Genomic DNA, 21,713 nt, shown 5'->3' with positions numbered 1-21,713 from the left:
TTCTCTTTGCTCGAGCAGACACCATTCTGAAAACACCAGGGTATGCTAAGCTGTATGCCATGGATGCATCATGGCAGGAAGGAAGCGTTCCGTTTCCATTAGATTCCTCTGGACTGGTGGAGGCTGCTATTGTGTCCAGTTAGTGTTCTTTACAGTGTAGTGCAATTCCAACTCGGTTCCATAGGACAGGCGTACAGCTTGGTGTTTGTTCTGCCTGCACTGCTTTGGAAAATCATTTGTGCCCTGCTCTGCTGTGCTGCCTGCAGTGGTGGCTCTTACGAAGTGATGCACAGGCAGAGGGGAAGAAAAGGTTGATGCAAGGGAAGGAAGCCACGATGCTGCTGTGCTCCAAGGCCTTCATCAGGAGGACTGAGGCCACTGGGGCACCTCCAGGGGTGGGCACCTCACAGCCTGACTTTGTGCTGTACTTCATACTGAAGCGCTGTTGTACTTCAGTTCCATCTGCCTTTAAAGCCTTTGGACATTTTTTGTGCTGCTGCTTTGTTTTCTCATTTTTTCTCCATTATTTTAAGAAAGCCTTGTGCACCAGCAGCATCTCAGCACTCCACCTGCTATGGACATTCTCCCTGTGACTTCTCATAGCACTCCCATACCAGTAGTGGTGTCTCAGCAAATGAACATCCAATTTATTGCATCAGAGCTTTCTTAATCCACTGCAGTGGATTCACCAGGCACATAGCAAGTTGGCTTCAGCATCTCCAGTTAAGGAGCACAGAAAGACAGGAGTGCCAGTGGCTCACGAGGAGTTCTTAGTGGGGAGTTTAGCAATGCCAGTCTTTGTGCAGGAGAGAATCCTCTGAGCTGACTGTACCATTTCAGCCACGAGGCAACACGGAATTGCAGTGACAGAAGATGAAGATGATGAATACTAGAAGCAGAGCAGCTGAGCTCTGCTGATCCATTCCAGTGCCAAGCACGCCTGGTGGGGATTTTGGATCGGTTTTACTCCACACCCACTCTTTGGGTTGAAGGATTGCTGCTCATTCGCAGAATCACAGAATGTCCCGGGTTGGAAGGGACCTCAAGGATCACAAAGCTCCCACTCACTGCCACATGCAGGGCCACCAACCTCCACATTTCATAGCAGACCAGGCTGCCCAGGGCCCCATCCAACCTGGCCTTGAACACCTCCAGGGACGGGGCATCCACAGCCTCTCTGGGCAGCTGTTCCAGCACCTCACCACTCTCACACTGACATCCAACCTCAATCTTCCCTCCCATTCCAGCATGAGAACACAGTGTTTCTGTTAGACGCTACGGGAGCAAGCCAGGACACAGCTTTAAGTGTCAGCCTTGCCAGCTGTGGACTCAAGCACATCTGTTCAGTCTGCAGGGAGTTCACCTGGCGCCAGCACAGCACCTGCAAACAGCAACTCAGCAGTTCTTCTGGCAGCAGCCACAGCAGGAGGCTCTGAGCACAAGCAAAGCATCACTGCTGAAAGCTTCCCGGGTGGTGAGTGGGGCCCAAGCTGCGCCTGCACTCTGGTTATGGCTAGCAGCAGCTGCTCCTGAGAGGTGCAGACACCTGCAGCAGGACTGTGACTTCTAGGAATGTCCTTAAATCCTTCTTGGGTGTTTGTGCCTGGCACAAAGCATGAGGATTATTTGCAGTCCTCCCCAAACCGTCTGATGGAAATGGGTTGCAGACTTTGGGATGGACAGAGCATCCATCACCATTTTTTGTCAAAGGCTGCAGAGCATCCTTTGTGTAAAATGAGCAGAGACAGAGCAGCAACTGGTGCTGCTGTGCAACTCTGGGGATCTTCCTTTCTGATTTCATGTCTGTCTGCTGCCTGCTTTGATAGAGGTTAAGCTGCACATCTACAGCACAGGATTTCTGAACAGGAGAGCTGATCAAAGGAGCGGCAGACTCTTTGCTTAGGACCACTGGATCCTAGTGCACTGCAGGCACTTGCAGAAGGCCTGCTGATTTGTTTTCTTTTTTTAATGTACTTACTTTTTGCTTCCCTTTTGTTTGATGGTCAAATTAAACTTACTGAAAATTGCAGCAAGCAAAAGGAAGATGGAGTTCCTTCATTAGACCTGCCAGTGAACCAGAAGCCCTTCCTTGCTGTTGAAAGCACTCAGCTACTTTGGAACACCACTTCCACTCCGTGTTTGGTGCTGGGAGCAGGCTGGGCAGATCTGAGTGACCTCCAGAACTTCACGCTGACCAAATACTACGTGAAGAATGACCTGAATTAGTCTCCCTGTGTGCCTCCCCATGGGATTCTAGGAGGGTGGCAGTTCTGCGTGCCAGGCAGTGTTCAACCCTCGGGTGAAAGGCATTAATGCGTGTTAATTAAATGGAACAGTAAGTGTGTTCTGGTTAAGTAGCTCTCTGCAAAGCATGGCAGAGGCTCCCCAACACAAAAGAAGGCTGCTATCATTTAATTTCCCTTGCTGTTGGTGTTACCAAAGAGAACTTCCATCCCAGTTTTCAATTTTATTGGGTAAAAGATGCGTTTTCCACATTGCTTTTCTAATTCCCTTCATTATCCAGCTACGTCAAAGAAGTCCTGAACCAGGTTAGCTTCCAGCACGAAATTAAGGCTTGCTGTTTATTTCCAAAGCAGTTAATGTGGAGGCAAATGGACCCGACCGCATCCTATCGCCTCTGCTTAGCACACCATGTATTTTGCAGGGCTCCCTTCGTGCTCCTTACGGCTCATTTTTCAACACCACTCTTCTTAGCAGCAGCAGAAGAGTCTCACAACACACAGGAGAACAGAAAAAGATTCTTCACCCACACACATGCATGCACACAGGGAGGATTCCATAGCGTCAGCACCAACCAGAATTACTTGAAGGAAAATCCCACCAGAAGCCTCGATGGGACACTCAAACCTGGTTAATCCAAAACACTTTGCAAACTATTTTTATTCAAATTAAAAAGACTCAGGTAAACAAAGTGATGGTACATACATGTTACACACCTGGTTATCAGCTTAACCCTCGGGAGTACAAGATGGAATGAGCAGCCAAACAGGGACTGACCAGGTCTGAAACCATGAGCTGAAAAAAAAGTCACCAACATCAACTTTTTTTTTGTTTTTTTTTCTTACAGAAATGGTAAATTTTCTCATAGAAGAGAAGAGCTGAGGAAGAGAACAAATAATTATTACTCATCTCCAACTGGTTTATGAAAATGCCGGTCCTAGGTCGATCTGTTTCCACTCTCTCAGAAGCCAACCATTTCCCACACATACATTAATTACGATAGGAAAGTTTCATTTATGCAGATACAGTGAAAAGCAGAGGAAAACAAATGAGGGGTTCAAATGCCCACAAAGAGAGGAAAAGACAGACAGACGTCTTTCCTTGTTTTTAAACCAGAGTCAAAAAACAGCTTCTTCTGCTGGTTTTGAATTCTAGACTGTAGCCATCATATCCCAAACCTTCCTGCCATCAACTGAAACGTCTCCTATGCAGAGACAGGATTTTGAAATAAATAAAGCTTATCAGAATTGATTAGGGCCAGCCCCGTGGCTCAGCGGTAGCGCTCTGCACTGCCTTAACAGGAGGAGCCAGGCTTCGTGGGGATTCCCAACCTCTTGCCCCTGGGCCAGGGAGCAGTGGGAGCACTGAGAGCAGTGGGAGCAGCATTTCGGCTGCCCGGGCAGAACAGAGCCAGTGCTGCACGTCTGCTCATCGCCGGCCTTCAGATAAATTAAACATCTGAGTTACACGGGCTCCAGAGGGAGTCCCATCCAGTCCTCCAAAGAAAATAAATAGAACAATAAGTTAACTAAAATCCATCCCAGGTTCTTTGGTGTAGTTTTTGTTCATGCTGAGAACAAGACCATCTGGTGGTATTTCTACGACCCACGGTAATTCCAAGTGCTTGGAAACCAGGACTTGCTGCCCGATTCGCTTCAATGTCTCATTTGTGCGGCTAAAACTGCAAAGCTTACGGTAACTGAAATGTGTTCTAAGATGACAGTGTGTATGTACAGGAGGTCTAGGTGTACTCCTACCTCATGAAACAAACGTGGTTCCTTACTGGCCTTTGTAAATGATTTCTGTACCACAGGTGCTCTACTGGTAGAGATGTCCATTGTAATGTCCTGTAAGATTTTGCTTGGCTCCCTTTTCCTCGCATCCCAATGTACATCTGTCCTAAAACGTCCCTAAGTGCTCACCTCTAATTATAAGGTTTTCTGTGCAAGGAATGTAGGGCTGGAATAGGAGGGGAACTAGCCAGTACCATTTAAGAATAGTTCATACTTGCCTGACCCTTCCCTCATCAGTATTCAACTGCATTACCAAATAGAACCCAGTATCTGAAGAAAAACATGCAACCTTCTGCCAGTATGAACTCAAAAGTGCTCTGTATGAGCAGACTTTGAAACACCTTTCCAAATGATAAACGTTTCTAGAAGCAGTATGAAAGCATATCAGCAAATTATTCCTTTGGACTGAGTTGCAGCGACCATGTTTGTGCCAACAGCTTTTTGTTTGTTTGCTTTTCAAATTAGTGCTGTTTTCCCAGTTAATTTGTGCAATCCAAGAGCTCTAAAGTGGAGCTTGTGAAAGCAAACAGCTTTGCAGCCCAAAAGGTTGGTTAGTTTGCTACAGTGAAGTCTTCAGCAAAGGCAGTCACAACCTGAACATTTGGCAAGAGGAGCCTACATGACCTTACTGAGCTAAACGACAGAAGCACAAAGCCCTCTGAAGGCTGCAATGCACAACGCACTCTGTCTCCAATGCACAAGGTATGCTGAACTTACAGAACTGTTTTGAAACTGAATTCATGTGTTACATTTCAAATTTTGCCTTGTAAAACTTTCATTAGTGTGAGTCAATACACTTAATAGAAAAACGTCTTACGGTGCCCAATCATTAACAGAATATGTGTGGATTTAGAAACCATGTGACTCTACCAACAAAAGAGCTTCCCCTCTCCTCTAACTTACCTTCCATGACCCACACTGGTTCAAAGTTGTGGCCTCTCCCACACGCAGACTGCACTGCACAGGTAGAGGTGTTCCCTTCCTGCTGCCCAGCGTCAGGGACATCTCAGAACACCCAAAGCAGGTCATAGCAGACGAAAGATTTCACCTCCCACAGGCATGCCAGCACACGTATTCTGCTACTGATCTGGGGTCACAGTGGCCTTGGCTGCAGCTTTAATGCCTGGACAGGACTGGACAGCATTAGCAGTCAGGTTAGCCTTGTCCCATATCTGCACCTGCACTTCCACGATCGCTGTGGCCCATTCAGCTGCCTCAGTATTTACCTGCAACGTGGTTTTTCCCTAGCTCCAATGCTCACCTTACCTTCAGCTTCTTTCAAAGAGATCCTCCCTGCTCATATCCAAGTCAGCTTCCTGCTGGGAGCGCCTAGCACACACAAGCACATGTACACACATTCCTCTAGGATGTAAACTATGACTAATTTCACATTCCATTGTACCAACCTGTAAATACTTTGTTTTCTTTTTTTCTTCTTTTATATAAAAACAATGGCATCAGATTCTCAGCAATAAAGTGTAAGAAAGATGAATCCTCGACTACAGTTAACCAAATATGAAATCGCCTTTCAAACAAAGGAAGCATATGCAAAAATCTGTGTATTTGATAAAGTCAACTTAATATAACAAAAAGTGAAATATGCTTATTAAAAGTGTCCTTATATAAAAATGGTCTCGCAATGTACAGTAAAATGCAATACAAATCATCGTTGGTTATCTCTCCCCACCCAGTAACTAAAACAGCTATTGTTCCACAAAACTCTATATGCCAGTATCAAAGAAAGAAGCAAGAACGCGACTACACATTTTCTATGTTGTACGCCTGACGGATGTTCAGGGTGTCTCGCAGCATCAAGTCTCGCAGGCGCCACAAAGCATCGGCCATGGTGGTGTGAGCCCCTTTGCTTTTCAGCCAGTGCGACGGGAGGCGGCTCTCCTGCTCCTTGGACAAGTGGACGTCTCGTCTTCGTGCTGAAAGGGGAACAAACAGCCTTGTTATCCGCTGGCTTTGCTAAGCTGGCTTTGCCCTTCATATTTGCCAGCATTTTTCTAAGGGGAAAAAAAAAAAAAAGGGAAATAATTCTTCGCTATTTCTTTTATTTGAGCACATGCAGTGGATAATTAGATTTATACCCAGTGATGGAATTAGTCCACTGACAGCATATATTCCCTGTCTGTGGATTTTAATGAAACTGACACACGCACGCAATTGTGAAATAATCAGCAGATTAATTTGGTATTTTCCATGGAAGCCACGAGTATTCAGTTACAAGGAAGTGAGTTCCAGATGGAAACACCCCGTTCTGTGCCAAAAACCTTACCTGCAAGGGTCTGGTCCCACTTGCTAATACTGTTTGATTCAGCACTGAGCCCCTCGATGTATTTCAGATAGGCTTCGGAATGAAGAAGCCTCTGTGTCTTTGGTGGAGGGGAAACAAACATGGGAGTCGAGGGCTGCTGCATAACAGGCTGCGTGGCGGGGCTCTGGCCGGGATACGGGGGAGGTGCCTGCTGTCCTGGAGGACCGAGGATTCCTATCTGCAACGGCAAAGCGATGGAGAGATGGCATCTGGGGGAGCTGCAGGGATGGATCACACCATGCCTCACAGCATCCTCACACAGCAGAACTTTGGTTATAACCAAAGGTGTAAGAGATTTCCCTAGAAGGCAACCTCCTCCAGGCAGCCTTACCTATTGAGGTCACTCACACATACAGAGAGATGTGTGAACAAACCTCATTTAACAGAAGGCAGCTTCTCATCACTACCACCATTTCTCCTCTCTCCCACTGCCCTTAATTACTGCCCTTGCATCATTTTTATTTCATGCCTTCTGAAATTTGACTAGAAAATCTGTGATGTGCAAAGTGTGGAGTTTAGCTTGCTTTAGAGCTCTCTATAACATATCATCCAAAGCAATCCTCATCCTTGGAAGACCAGGATGCTTCCACAGAATAAATGCTGATCTCGGTCAGACAAAAACTGCAGTCACACAAAAGTCCCCAAACTATGGAATTCCCACTGCTGCCATTCACCTGCAGTACTGAGAACTCTTAGCAGAGCCAACCCATGGTTTAAGGAACTCACTGAAATGACATACTCGCTCTATTGCCTTCTCACTCAACTTCTGTTCTTCTTTACACCTCTCACCAAATGCAAGTGCAGTCCTTAAAACTCAGTGTGATGAACATTTAATCTACATCAAGAGTGAACATCTGATCATCACTGGCATCAAAACTCCCAGATGTAAATGGCCAGTGAACATCTGCATTGTTGGTTTGTGAAATCTGGGAGAAAATAAGCAGTTTTTATCCATTTAGCCATGGCTGAGAAAACGGACAGCATCCCCTCTGTCAGCAGCTTAGCTGTGTGCTTACGTGACTTACATTAGCTCAGCAGAAAGGAAAAGAAGCCTGTTTTGCTTATTTTGCAGAACTTACCTCACTGGGCAGAACCCAATTAGTCTAATAACAGTTCAACCAAGAAATACAAATAGGCACCGAGAGAGAGGTATTAACTGGTTCTGAATATAGCCCTGTGCATTTGTGGCTTCTGTTCTCTCTGCATAAGGCTGTGTGCATTCCTTACACGTCTTAATTGTTGCAATGCTAATCCAGAGCCTGGGAGCCTCATAAATAATGCAAAAAGGACTCACACTCACCTGCTGTCCAAACGGACCTGCACCGGGGGCTGGAGTGCCTACCATGGGGGACACGTTTTGGCCTATAACACCTATATTCCAAAATATACAACGATTAGTCTTACTTCAGAGCAGAGAGAAATACCGCTTTGGTCAAATTTGCAGTGCAAATTTATACTCTGAAATCATTGCTTAAAGCAGTTTTGGGAACATTCTAATAGCCCACTCTCCCACAGTAAAAAACGCTTTGGAATTTTCTCAATGAAAAATAAAAGGCACCAGAACAACGACCCAGCATCGATGTGTGCCCTGCTGAATCTCATTCAGCTACAGAAATGCAAACTCCTTTTTTTCCCTCCTTTACCCAGACTGGCCTGACTACATCATTTCCTTCGTTATACCTTTGGCTGGACACAATCCTCCTGAAATCCTCATCCAAGGAAAAGCTGATTTGCTTTAGCAACACTGAATATTTCCTGGTTTTTAATGGTATAAAATACAACCGTGGCAGGAAGAAAGCCAAGCCACTGCATAGATTCTGTATGTAAACATGTACATAAATAAGATGCCACTTACAGGTTCAGCTTAAATAGTCTCATATGAGAGACAGAAAAATATTTGAAAAACAAAGCCACAAAGGCAGGTTTGCTTTTTCCCCATTTTTTTTTTTATGAAGAGGCTTTTCCCTACTGCATGCCATGCAGCAGAAGCCTCCCACATACAAATCACAATGTGCAGTTCCTGCTATTTGACGTACATAAAAAGTCATGCGTGTTGCTGCTTTTCTTCATGCCATTTTTTTTTTTAATTCCTTCATTTCAAAAGCTGCAAAATACCCAGAGTCTTCCTAAGGCTTGAATTTGCAGGCAGATTTCTGTGTCAGGGACCAGAAGACATGTCATTGCATTTTGCAAGCTAAAGCACATATCACCTTAATTTTCCATTTGACTACAACCCTCCATCTTAAATGCATCTGTACTAAGTCAGACATTGGGAAAAACACTGAGAATGCAAGCTGTGGGATATAGCACCTATCTTTGTTTTGGTACAAAGTGAATAGGTTTGGAGGGGGCACCCTCATCTGCCCAGCAGCACAGCCTCGCCCTGAGCCCACCCAGCCCCATCTAACACATGGGACCACATCCCACGTGTTCCTCCATCCCTGGCACTGCTTTGCTCATGCACAGCCCAGCTGGAAATACTGTGCAAAGAAATGCGTTGTCCCAGAGTCGCCTCCAAACATTTGTAAGCTGCAGCTGTGTGCTTACAGGTCTGCACTGCGGTGAGTTGCAGGCAAGCTCAGACACACAGCACTTCTACTCTATGTGAATTGATGGTGAATCTCGCCTGCTGGTGAAGATGCAAGCTTACACTGACGGGTTGAAAAACAAACAGAAGCAAGCAAACAACATCCAACCATCACAGCGATCTGCAGACAGATACGGCCCCAGCAGGGCTTCCGACCAAAGTAGCTGCAAAGGGAGCAGGGAGACAAACTGAGCACTTCTGCCCACAGCTTGTTTAACTGCTGAATGGATGGGATGCACATCTCTAACGGCCACTTGAGTTATCAGGGGTAACTACCTGGGAAGAACCCACAGACAACAGAATGAGAGGGCAGGCGAGTGTATTTTCCCCACCAAATGGCATTATTGGCATTAACGCCAGAAAGTTTGGTATCATTTGTTCAGCCTTACCTGTCTACAACAGGGTGGCAAAAAAAAATAGCAAATGCGTAGTAAACATATGTTCAAAAAATAAGAATTTGGTCACAGCAGCATAGCCAGTTCACCTTACCCCCAGAAGTTTCCAGTTCCAGCTACAAGGCACAATCTGCACACTGCTCTATTATAACATATGGTGGTGCGCAGCGGCCGAGGGCTCTGATGCAGCTGGGTGAATCAAAGCGCAGCCAAAACGCGCTTTGTCAGCTAACACACTGCACACGAGCTCAGTAAGAAAGGAGAGCAATGCATCTCATTGCAAATTCAATCATTTTGCTTTAATGTGGAGAGGGTGGCAGAGCACTCTTCAAATGACACAGGGGTATGAAGGGGCTGACTGCCGTTTGTCAGACCTTTGATAAACTCACGCCATTCTCAGCCTTGTTTTGGCTGGTGCAAAGCCACTGCTGGAGCAGCCCCACATTTCTCCAGTGGCCTTCTGCCGTTCCTTTATTGGATGTGTATTCTGCCAATGTAATCACTTTGCACCCCCCTGCATTCATCTGTGCTGCAGTTAAACAAACCTGTAACAGTTTAGGCACAATCAACTGCCACTAGGAACAAAACAAGCCACAGACAATTCCTGTAACAACCAGTTAAACAGCAAGTACATGACAATGAAACACAGAGCGAATGAGGATGAGTTCTTACCGGGCGGTGGGATGCCTGGGATGCCTGGCATACCTGGCGGGAGTTGGTGGGGTGGGGGCACCCCTGGGTGAAGTGGCTGCATGCTGCCCATGCTAACAATGCCATCAACTGGGCCCTGCAAAGGTGGCAGCACCGGTGGATAGCCACTTATCATGCCTTGAAGGACACAACAAATTTCAAACATGCATCAATGACATGCAATATGATCTATACAGTAAATCATGCACTATCCACAAAAAATAAAATGAAATCGAAAGCACCCTTAGTAGAGCAAGACGAGACTACAATTAGTATCTCGCAAAAATGAAATCAAGTTATCGATATGAAACACTGCACTGTTGATGAATTAGTATTTAGTGTATTCGTAGGCTTCTCATGGGGGCAATAAATGCTGAATACTGAGACATGTTAACACAAGGGATAAATTCAGCCACAATTAAATGTTACTAACAAGCGATTTTAACGCGGCTTAAAGCTCTGCCATCTGCATACAGGTTACAAACACGACACTAACTACACGAGCCTTGCACACAGCCCTGGCATGTGGGCTGGCTCAGAGACCTGACCAGAAAAAATAAAGATCTACACGTTTTTTCTGCAGTGAATATGCAAAATTTACATTTAAAAGTCCATATGCTTAAAATCAAAGGCAGTGACAGGGATGACTGCTCTTATACCATTTTCAGTACAAATCAAGGAAGTCACTACAGCGTGGGGCCGGAGAGCACTGGGCTGCAGACCTGCACTCACAGCACTTGACTGAAGGTAAAAGAGCTGACAAGGACTCATCTGGCCCCTGGCTGAAAATCACATCGTACCCCACTGCTCTCAAAGCATCTTAATAGGGAACACAAAGATACTGCACTGCTGCTCATAATTTTGTTTTTCAGCATGTGAGGAAGACAACTTAAGGGCTGATTCCAGTTGTGACTCAGGTTCACTGCCATCATTTAAGTGCACCCAGACAATGCAGGTAATGCTAGCTGCTAGAACTTAAACTTGCCTATTTTCTTGTTTGTTTTCTAGGCTTTTAAATCAGAGAAACAAGGAAAGGTGTTGGAAAGGCAACAAAAAGATTGAGAGGGGACAGAAGCAAGTCTAAAGAAGAAAGGTAAGTTTAGAAATGAGAACTGCTGGGCTTTCTGTAACCTGCTCCAAGCAATAACGTACAAAGTCTTTGCCACACTCCAAGTAACCCATAAAAGAAACTTTCAAAGCAGAGATCTCTGGAATAAAAATGTCAGGAAAAAAATAAATCAACATCAGCTCTGACTGAACATTTTTCAGTCTGAGCTCAAGATCCGAGCAGCTTGAGTGGCTCCAACATGTGAGCCAGATTTGTCACCTGCCCAGCAAGGGTGACAAAGGTGAGAAACCTGCAATTCCAAAGCCTGAATTGGAACAAAGAACTGATCTTCAAACATTCGTTTTCTTTGAATACACAGGACACCCAGACTGACACTGATTTTGGATACTATTTCATATATCTTGAAGCTTATCTGTTCCACCTTATCAATACAGTGCAATCTGTACTGCTAATGGCAGAAATAAAAGAAGAAAGGATAAAAGCATCCCTGGAATAATGTGCTTTTACTGTAGCTGCTGCCTGGTACTTGCAGTGCACCCCACACTGCAGTCACACCATCAGTGCACCTCTGTAAGCTTCTGAAGCTTTTAAAGAGAAGAAAAAACAAAACAAAACCCACAAAAAATACAAAACAGAACCAAATTTCCAATGAAACAAACCCATCTTTGTCCATCACAAAAGCCCATTCCTGCATTTCCAAACAAAATACTGAGCAGCTGATTAGATTAATGACACTGTAGAAAAGTCTCCATAGGAAATCTGTTTTTTTAGCTCATCACAAGGTTATACAAACAGCCACTGTCATTCCTCACGTACAAATTATCACTTTGATTTTAAACTAGTATACCTGGTGAACTATTTTCAGCTCCCACAGCTGTGATTTACTGCCTTTCAACTTACTCTTCCTCCCATTTCTTTGAACCGTAACAACGTGAGATTAAATAAACTATTGTAGCTCCTAAATTTGAAAGCAACTAGAGCACTGTGTGCTGAGAGAAATGCATCTCAGAAGGCATCATGATTTCTTGCACCTGTGGACTGTAAAAAAGTCTTACGATGAAAAAGATCTCAGAAACAGAGAAAAGCAACCGTGACTTAAAGATGGGCTTAAAACTGTGACTCAAAGATGGAGGAAGGTTTGAAAAGTCTGCATGGAATAAGACACTTGTGGAAACCAAAAGAGGAAAGACTGCAAATGGGACAAAACCAGCAAGAGTTTATAAAGATCCACTTGGTCATCCTCCTAAAGAAGTATTTCACAATGGCTGAGTAACGAGACTTGAACTTCTAACTGCTAACTGTAAGATGATGGCCTTGAACAAATGTGTGCTTTTTGAGGAGGCTGCTGCAGGATGGCAGGGAACACACATAGCTGGAAATGAGACAATATGAAAAAGCAGGAACCAAACCAAGAAAAAAAACAACCATGAGATGATGACATTCCTAGTCATCGCCACCTCATCGAGATCAAAGATTACTCACAAACCAGCACTGGAGCTAGTTTTCCTTCTCTTTCTTTTTGAAATATGTGCACACGCACACAAACACCACCGCAAGACACAAAATCTGAAAGGTGTTCAAAGAACAAAGGTGTTTCTTACATTTTATTTTTTTAAGGCAAAAAGAAATATCAGTATAAACAACTGCTTTTGTAACCTGGAGGTGGTAAACTGTGTAAGAGATATGCCTTCAGTCTAAGCATCCCTCCAACCAATGCACTGAAAAAGGGTTTAGAAACCAGGATGAAAAATACTTCAGGCCATCAGTTCTAAGTATGGCCACAGCCTGCAAGGCAGGAAAGAAAAAAGAACAAAAGAATAAATGGAATAATTTGAATGCCTTAAGTTAAAAAAAAACACAAACCAACAACCAAGAACTCACAAACCAAATCAAACCACACAACAAAAAGAAAACAAAAAACTAGTCATTCATCCAACTATTCACTTTTACCTAATTCAGGACTATTTCAACCTTGACTGATGCTACCCAATCCTTCCTAATCAGAAATGGGAGAAGAAAAGCAACGCATCAGGTCAGACCTAATCCATCCTCTCGCAAGATGTACAGCTGATTCTCATAAAAGAACTTCCTATGGACTATGCAGTCTTCACGTAGGACCTGGACACACTGCCTATGAGTCAAGTTGGAGTATGACTGGCAACAAGAAAAAAAACCAACAGGAACCACAGAGAAGAGTTCTCAAAGCTGAGGTCTATTCTGCAAATCACCTGATAAAAACCAGCAGTGCTGACGTTTCATACTTGGTTTTGCAATGACTCCAGAACCTAGCCAGCTGCACTCATGTCTAATCATAATTCTGGAGTTTCGATATTAAATTTGGTTTGGATTTTCTTTTGCCTCTCGCATCCCGACAACAAAAACAAGTCCTCTGTCTCCTCCTGAACCACCTCCGCTGATGCTGCTTACACTCAAAGAGTATTCAGCTCCCAGCACCACTGCTGCAGCGAGAACAAACACGACTTCTGCAAAGTAGAGCCAGTAAGCATAACTGCATACAAACAGCACAGGCCTGCCTCACAAGGAGGAGGCTTCTTCCCTGTGTTTCCATCAGAACGCCCACTGCTGGGGCAGGGCACCGGGGCTGCCACCCTACTGCTGCAGATACGCATATTCACCGTGACGGAAGACTGAAGAGGCCGAGCGTTTTCCTCCGTAAGAACAAAGTGACCCAAGAGTGTGTTCAGTTATGAAGGGGGTTGATACAGTGGATGAGGAAAAATGGTCGTAGCTCCTACGTTTTACCTGCAACGGGTGTCAACTGCTGATTGAGCATCCCCATTGGTGTTGGTGGCGGCACCACCCCCATAAGAGCCCCGACAGGAGTGCCTGCCCGGGGGGAGGGATTCTGCTGCTGTGCTGCTCGCTCTCTCTCCTGCTGCTCAGCAACTTTAGCTGCCCGCTCTGTAAAAGTATTTTAGATTTTCAGTTCTGTTTTGTAACCCAGAGTTTCAAAATATTATCTGTTCATTAAAAAGGTCTAGTCAAACACTGGCATACTTTAGTAAAATATAAAGTAGAACAGATGAATCTTTGTAACCAGCATATGATTTGATTTCATGTGGCTGCAGCTAAGACTTCTAGAGAACCTTGAATGAAAAATATCCCACAAAGTTTTATCTTTTTCTTAAAAAATAATATTAATAATAATAAAAATAATAAAATAAAAATTTTAAAGGAACAAATTGGATAACAACACCAGTGTTACCAATGTGAAGCAGCAGTCCAGCACGAGGCTAAGTCTGCACCAGGACAACATGGCAAAGCCTCCCCTCTTTGGACACCACTGGCTCAGCTGGACCAGCTTCAGTCAGCACTGCCAGCCAGTGCTCCAGAGCAAGGTGCAAACAGCAGCCAGCAGTGCCAGTGGCCCATTTCTTTTTGTGCTCCCCACTGCTGTTTCATTGGTGGCGGTTTTGCTGTTGTTGTGTTTTTTTTTGTTGTTGTTTTGTTTTTTGTTTTACTGATACAGCTGAAAAATGGTGGCAAAGTTGGGAAGCATTTGCAAAGTTTTCTTAGAGTAGATAGGTTCTTTAGCGTTTGGAATATAACAAGCAGCAGTTTGATGAACCAAAAATATCTGCTCTGCCTCTGTCATTTTCCCCGTTTTTGTTCCCTCAGATTTTTTAATTTTCTTTTTCCTGAAGATGTCTAACTCACACTGAGCTGCTCACTGGAGGCCATGTGTGTCCTCTGTATGATTAATCTGGTCATTATCTCAATCGAGTTTCTCACCATGACTGCAGGAACAAAAGATCTACTGCAGGGGAATCTGACCGGAGGACTATTTTATATTAAGGGAAGGGCAAAGGGTCATGGGAAGAAGAAAGAAAGAAAGAAAAAAACCACAACAAAAGAGAACCAAAAAACAACCCCAAGCAAACAAAAAAGAAGGTATACCGAATGCCCACTGAAGGTGCTTCTGGAGCATGCAAGTTGCTGGTTGTTCACTCTGAACATCATCTCTTACTGACGCAATGAGGAACAACAAAGGATAAATGAATGCAGCATACATCTCCAGCAAATGTTAACAACAGTGAATGCAGGGCTGGAAGTTCTCTTGCAGTTGGTGAAAGATGAGAACTGTCACTAAAACAGCAACCAAGGTCCTCAGTCAAACAAGGCTAAAAAGTTCATCAAGGAGATCACGTTATACATGCATCCTGCCAAGGCTACTTAGTTTTTTCAAGTACGTGACTGCAAATGTTCACCATGCATTGGTGTCCCGGAGGACCTGTGCAACACCTAGCACTACTGCCATGCACTGTAAGACTGGTTTCATTTCCAAAGGCATTTCCTTCCTTTTCACTTGTGTCATTTCAGAAAGAGATGACGACGCACAGGAACTCCTATGTACACTACAGGCAACTCACATGTGACTGACCACAAAATACATGAGACGTTTAAAGGCAAATCCTGAAGTAGAAAATGGAGATAATCATCTTAAGAGTACAGCAAGCATTTAGAGAAAAGATAAAGTAGCTGTTCTGCCTCTCAACTACTCTTGGCCAGTGAAAATAACAGTCAGACAAAAGAAAAAGTTTTGAAGACATTTTGATGAATGAGAGATTCTTGTTAAGCATTCAGTTTTATCAGATTTTGGAGTGCTGAGCCTCTGAGAATGTGACATAGGACAACATTCAAGTTTTACCTGATCTGTCCCTGTCTACCATTGAACTAACAGATGGAACAATACTGCCAGAGGGAACTTAAGAGGTCTGAAAGTTTGGCCTGGAGCATTCACCTTCACACTCGCAACATTCAGGCTAGGCCTTGAAATCGTTCTAATCCCATTTCCAATGCATCTCAAGAGACAGGAAAGAGACATTCTGCTTTGAACAGACCTCTCCTTAAAGACAAGCCTTGGCCTCAAACCCCACATACTCTTTCATATTAAGGAGTTCTCATGGTGCAGTTAGCCATGCAGGCACTTCCAATGCAGCCTGTTCTTTATTTGACTACTGCTAAAGAACAGCCATCACTCTGCACGTATACTAAATGAAATTTTCAGTAGATCAAAATGGATCAAAAATGCAAACTGCTTTCCCAGCAGACCAGGGAAAGGCACTTTACTATCGAAATGTCAAACCATATCTGCTCCCTACTCTCTGCCCACCCTGGAGTGCATGAATTTCACACTGTCACAGTGGAAGGAGCAGAGTTTCTCTCCTTTCATGCACAGGAGTAAGCAAAGAGTTTGGACTCTGAGGAACACCATCCCAACCCTTCAAAACCGAATAAAAGCAAGCCTGTCCCTGGGCAGACAGCAAGTCAGAGAAACTGCAGTTCAAAACTCAAAAGCTTTGGAAAAAATGTAAGTAAGGAGGAAGGCTGAAATGGAAGCACTTGGGCTCACACAAAGGACAGACGCTGCTGCTGTCACATTACGGTGGAAGTGCGAGCAGCAAGCTGCTCTATGCTAGAAGTGAGGACATGCCAGCCATCCTACTGCTTGGGCAAGGCTGCAGGGAGGGACCTGGCAATAAAATGTATCAGACGCACCTAGAATGGTGAAATAGGAGACTACAACAGGGAAAAGAAAGACCATACTACTTTCACATACAGCATTACCACTTCCCTTGACAACATTTGCCAAGGAAACTCGCATGCAGTCCTGCTGCATTACCCTCCAGCACTTCAGAAAGGATTGAGGAGGCTGAGGGTGTGAAGTGACAGCACACAAACTTCTAGTCTGTACTATAAACTGTAAGCGTGTAAAAAAACCTAACCAAATCTCACCTCTTAAAAGTAATATTGTAACTTAATTGAGCAATACCTTCTTAGGGTGTTGAAACTTCCCTAACCAAAGTAATGTCTTCTCCCAATAAAACTGCAACAGTTGCTTAAAAACTGGGCTTTATATTAGAAATACTGAGACATTGCTAACTAGAAAAATAACTGAATGCCAAACCACTGTATTAGAATTCATAGGGCCTGCTGTTAAGGATCAACTGTATTCTGACTTTGATCAAATAAAGTTGACACACAGTAAGCAGTATCAGTGAGGAAGAAGAGAATGAAGGAGAGGACAAAGGAGAGGATGGAGAGGATGAAGGAGAGGATGAAGGAGAGAACGGATTTTCTAAAGTAAATCTCACGCCTATGAAATTTATTGGCATAAGGTTTCAAAATCTCTCAGCAACGTTACAACACGTGATTAATACTGAGACTGAATAACAGGTCATATTTACAGTACTGCAATTGAATCTATACCTCTTTTTCTTTTTTTCTTTTTTTTAAACAGAACTCTTTCAGACTCTCAGTACAGTTAACTGAAGAACTTTTTCCCACTCCACTGTGAGCTTTCTTACCTGGCACTACAGCTCCAAAGAGCTTCTTGTCCAAAGATCCCTTTCTTGCAGCCCCCTCGAAAGTCCTCCCATATGGAAACTTTTACAAGCTGTGTTTTCAGCTGACAAGGGCACTGAGCCCTTTTGCTCCTCATTTTCCACATTTCTTTTATCTTGGCTCATTTGATTATTTGTGGCAAAGACACCTGAATTATCAGTTGTGCACTACACAATTTAAGCCTGCTCTTTGCTCCTCTTCAGTCATCGCTCAATACGACTTCTCTTTAAGGTACACCCAGAACACAAACGTAACTACACTCAGAGGGCAGTGAGGCCCTGGCACTGCTGCCCAGAGAAGCTGTGGGTGCCCCAGTGCTGGAGATGCTTAAGGCCCGGTTGGATGGGACCCTGGGCAGCCTGAGCTGGTGGAGGGAGCCAGCCTACAGCAGGGAGATTGGAACTAGAGGACTGTGAAGGTCCCTTCCAGTACAAGCCATCCTGCGATAACTGTGATTTCTACAATTCTATGACATTCTGTGATTCTATGATAACCACCTTCTTTTATAAAACCGGTCATCTGAGTAACAGTAATGAACATGTTCAGAGAGAAAAAGTAGAAAAAAAAAAGTTTAACATTTTGTATTTTATTTACCTTCATATTCTGCTTTCTTTGTTGCTTCCAGGTTTCTCCATTCAGTTCCTACAAGCCTGCTGAGCTCTCCAAAGGAGTAGTCTGGGTGCTGAGCTTTAATCACAGCTCTCATCTCACTGCTAAATAGGATGTAACCACTCATGTTGATCTTCCTTTTTGATCCCTCCTTCTTGGTGCTGCCCTTAACAGACTTGGGAGTGGACTGTGAGAAAAAGCAGTTATGACCACAAGTATACAACAGAGAAGTTTCTTAACATTAAAAAAAGTAAAAGCTGTAGGAAATAGCATGTAAAAATATCCCCAATTTTCTCTCTTGTACATCCATATGAGGGCCAGCCAACCTTACAGCCTCTCAAGAGAGACTACGCTTCCCAGTGAGCAACACGAACACACGCATTTACAGAAAACACTCAAATGGGGAAAAAAACCCCACAGTAACAACAAAAGCAAGAAGCAAAACACAATAACATGATGCTTTTTAACCCTTCCAGACACAAGACCAACCTTATAACTGCGGCTTCCAAAAGTGTGCAGTAACTCAGCACAGAACAATTGCTATTAGCTGAGGTCATTTCAAATTAACCCACAGGGCTCAGAAGTACTGAATAGGAAGCAAGTAGTTAGAAGGCAAAAAGAGAATACAAGCAATTGTACTAATTTCATATGTCATCTATTTTGCTGTTCAGAAATACTGCCAACACGAGTCAAGTAGAACACTTCATTTGCCATCACACATTCTATGAAATGGCTTTCACGTTTAATCCTGGGCTTTTGCACCTCTCATCTCCTTGGTGCCACCCCCTAATTTCACATTTCTGAGTGCTCTTCATTTTGCCTGTCAAACTTTCCTTTCTGCTGCTCCTCTCACATTTCCTAAATACCCATTTATCCCTGGAAATGAAAAACAGTGCCCAATTTCAGTGTCACCTGCACACAAGTTCACAGCCCTACCTGTTGATGGGTAACTAATCCTCTGTTCCACTAAAGATCTGTCTCCTTTGCTCTCATCATCCAGACTGCTCCTGCTGAGAGCTCTTTGACATCTCCAGCTATCAAAAAATTCAACCTACTCTGACAACCAGCAAGGCAACACCTGCCATTAGATGCAGGAGACCACAACCCACCCACTGTGTGACCAATAAGGCCCAAAATGCTTCATCAGATCAAATCCTTCAGAAGGCTCTCCCCATGTCTTCAGCATTACAAATTTCTCACACTGTGAGCAGCACAATCATTTCCAAACATTTGCAGGGGAAAAATGTCTAATGCCTATCTCTCAGAGAAATGCAAAGCTTCAGCTACATTGAGACTCTGAAAGCCTTGTTCATAATTTAAGCCAAGTAGTGGATGAACTGAGGCATAACAGCACGTTACTACAAACATCACTGCATTCATTTTCAAATAGCAATCTACCCTCACTGTTTTCATTACAAACCAGGGGTAACACTTAGCTTTTTGGGAGGAATTCTTTAGATACGTCTCTATGATGGAGAAACGAAGGAAAAACCCCACACAGTGCAGGCAGAACATAACCTAGCTTCTCAGAAGTTCTCAGTTCAGAAAAAGGAGAATCCAGTTATACATATGGAATATGTATTCCAAATCCACCACACCTGGTGGATAGGGAAAGGCTGTTGGCACAAGTTTCCTTTAATTCAGCCAAGTCTTTCACACTGTCTCTCCCAGCACTCTCCTGCAGAAGCTGGCAGCCCGGGACTTGGACAGGCGCACTGTGCTGGGTAAAGAAGGGGCTGGAGGGCCGGGCCCAGAGAGTGGAGGTGAATGGAGATCAAAATTCAGCTGGTGACAGGTCATGAGTGGTGAATCCACACCCTGAGTGCTGTATTCAGGGTGTTTTGTATTTTGTGCCTCTCACTACATGAAAGACATTGAGGCCCTGGAGAATGTCCAGAGAAGAGCAACCAAGCTGGCAGGGGCTGGAGTGGAAGCTTTATGAGGAGCAGCTGAGGGAACTGGAATTATTCAGCCTGGAGAAGAGGAGGCCCAGGGAAGACATTATCACTCCTACAACTCCTTGAAAGGAGGCTGTGGCAAGATGGGGGTCAGTCTCTTCTGCCATGAAACTAGGGATGGGACAAGATGGAATGGTCTCAAGTTGCACCAGGAGGGGCTCAGATTGGATATTAGGAAGAATTTCTTCTCAGAAAGAGTGCTGAGGTATTGGAACAAGCTGTCCAAGGGAGCAGTGGATTGACTGTCCCTGAAGGTGTTTAAGGAAAGGGTAGATGTAGTACTTAGGAACATAGTGAGCAATACTGGTGGCAGGTGGATGGTTGGACTAGATGATCTTAGAGATAGTTTCCAACCTTAATAATTGTATGACTTGGCCTCTGCACTTAGACAGACACAAATGTATCAGCTGGTTTTGCTTTGTGATGCTTGCAGTAGTGTATTAACAACAGTCGTGTTATTACACTTACAGGTCAGGCCATCAGTTTGGGAGAGATAACAGGACTTTTTTTTTTTAAGAATTCTAAATTCAATTCTTATGTTTTCCATTACTCTACATTGCTGCTATGACAATTTCTAACAGAATATTTTCCACTCAAGCCAGGTAACTGTTTTAGATGTGTTATGAGAAGAAATAAACCAAGACCCACTCGTACAACATTTCACAGCCATATGATAAAGCAAAAACCAAAACTAAAATTGCACTATTTCTTTTCCCTTCCCATTCTGCTTCTTGATTCACAGCAAACAGCAGCAGGAAGGCAACATCCACTCATCTGTCAAGCTTGACTTGGCTTGACTCGTTTAATTTTCAGGAGTAATACTTGCTTCTTTTGTTACCAGGAAAAAGGGGTAAAAACCATCAGGGTTTTTAGTTGTTAGATAAATTGCATGTGTTTAAGAGAACATGAAGCAATCGTGTGCCTTTTACCTAGGAGCTCTGTTTAAAAGAACTTATTTTAAAGGGGACAGAAATAGAACAGATTACAATAGGTCAACAAAGATGGTTCATTTCTGTGCTATGTGATTGCAATCACTCTGCCACAGTTATATTGACCTTTGTGTAGCAGCTCAGACACAGCGTCCTTTATTTTCCAAATCAGCAGCATCAGGAATCTCCCAGGGGCCCTTAAGAATCGTTCTTTACTTTCAGCCTGCATTGCTATTTGACCCTTTTCAGTTTTTCTAACTTTCTTTTCCCACTTCAATTTCTAGTCTTCAGAGATCACATCTGGCTGAAGTATAAACACACACGTTGGATATTTCCACTGATTTCTCAACAGTTACCCTAGAAGTCCCATTACAAACAATTCTAAGAAATGCAGCTTTCAAATATGGCTTTTTAAAAAGACACTATATATTAGTTCCTCAATAAAACATCTCAAGAGATCTGAACAAAACAGCCATACTGGAAGACAGAAAGCAAAGGAGAGCAGAAGACAGCGAATGCTGCAAAAAGGCAGCGCGAGGAATTCTTTAATGTCCAGCAATTCCTGCAGTGGTAATATTTTGATGCATAAGCAGCCACAGTCCCCTCTCCTACAAAATTATGTTAGTTAATACAGATTAACAACACAATATCTTTTTTTTTTTTTTTAGCACTTAGCAAGAATTCTCATGCTACTTAAGAACACAGCATTAAAAAAGATAAGAGCAGAACAACGGCTGCACCAAATGCATTTGGTGG

The 21,713-nt window shown here is 43.7% G+C and overlaps 1 protein-coding gene across 13 annotated transcripts in view; it reads right to left on the bottom strand.

The window, feature by feature from the left end:
- Positions 1 to 2,867: 2,867 nt before the first annotated feature.
- Positions 2,868 to 21,713, bottom strand: part of PBRM1 (polybromo 1) — a 61,118-nt gene continuing 42,272 nt past the window's right edge. For 7 of the 13 annotated variants that reach the window (XM_048957680.1, XM_048957679.1, XM_048957682.1 and 4 more), the window contains 5 exons: positions 18,056 to 18,257; positions 10,009 to 10,164; positions 7,655 to 7,725; positions 6,316 to 6,532; positions 2,868 to 5,965 (listed from right to left, as the gene is read on the bottom strand). In XM_048957680.1, coding sequence (XP_048813637.1) covers positions 5,793 to 5,965; positions 6,316 to 6,532; positions 7,655 to 7,725; positions 10,009 to 10,164; positions 18,056 to 18,257 — 819 coding nt within the window. In that variant the 3' untranslated portion in view covers positions 2,868 to 5,792. The other 6 variants (XM_048957685.1, XM_048957686.1, XM_048957688.1 and 3 more) reach the window with 3 other exon arrangements.

This window comes from Lagopus muta, chromosome 11 (genome assembly GCF_023343835.1).
Source record: "Lagopus muta isolate bLagMut1 chromosome 11, bLagMut1 primary, whole genome shotgun sequence".
Classification (NCBI taxonomy): Eukaryota; Metazoa; Chordata; class Aves; order Galliformes; family Phasianidae; genus Lagopus; species Lagopus muta.
This window is presented reverse-complemented; position numbering and strand designations above follow the sequence as displayed.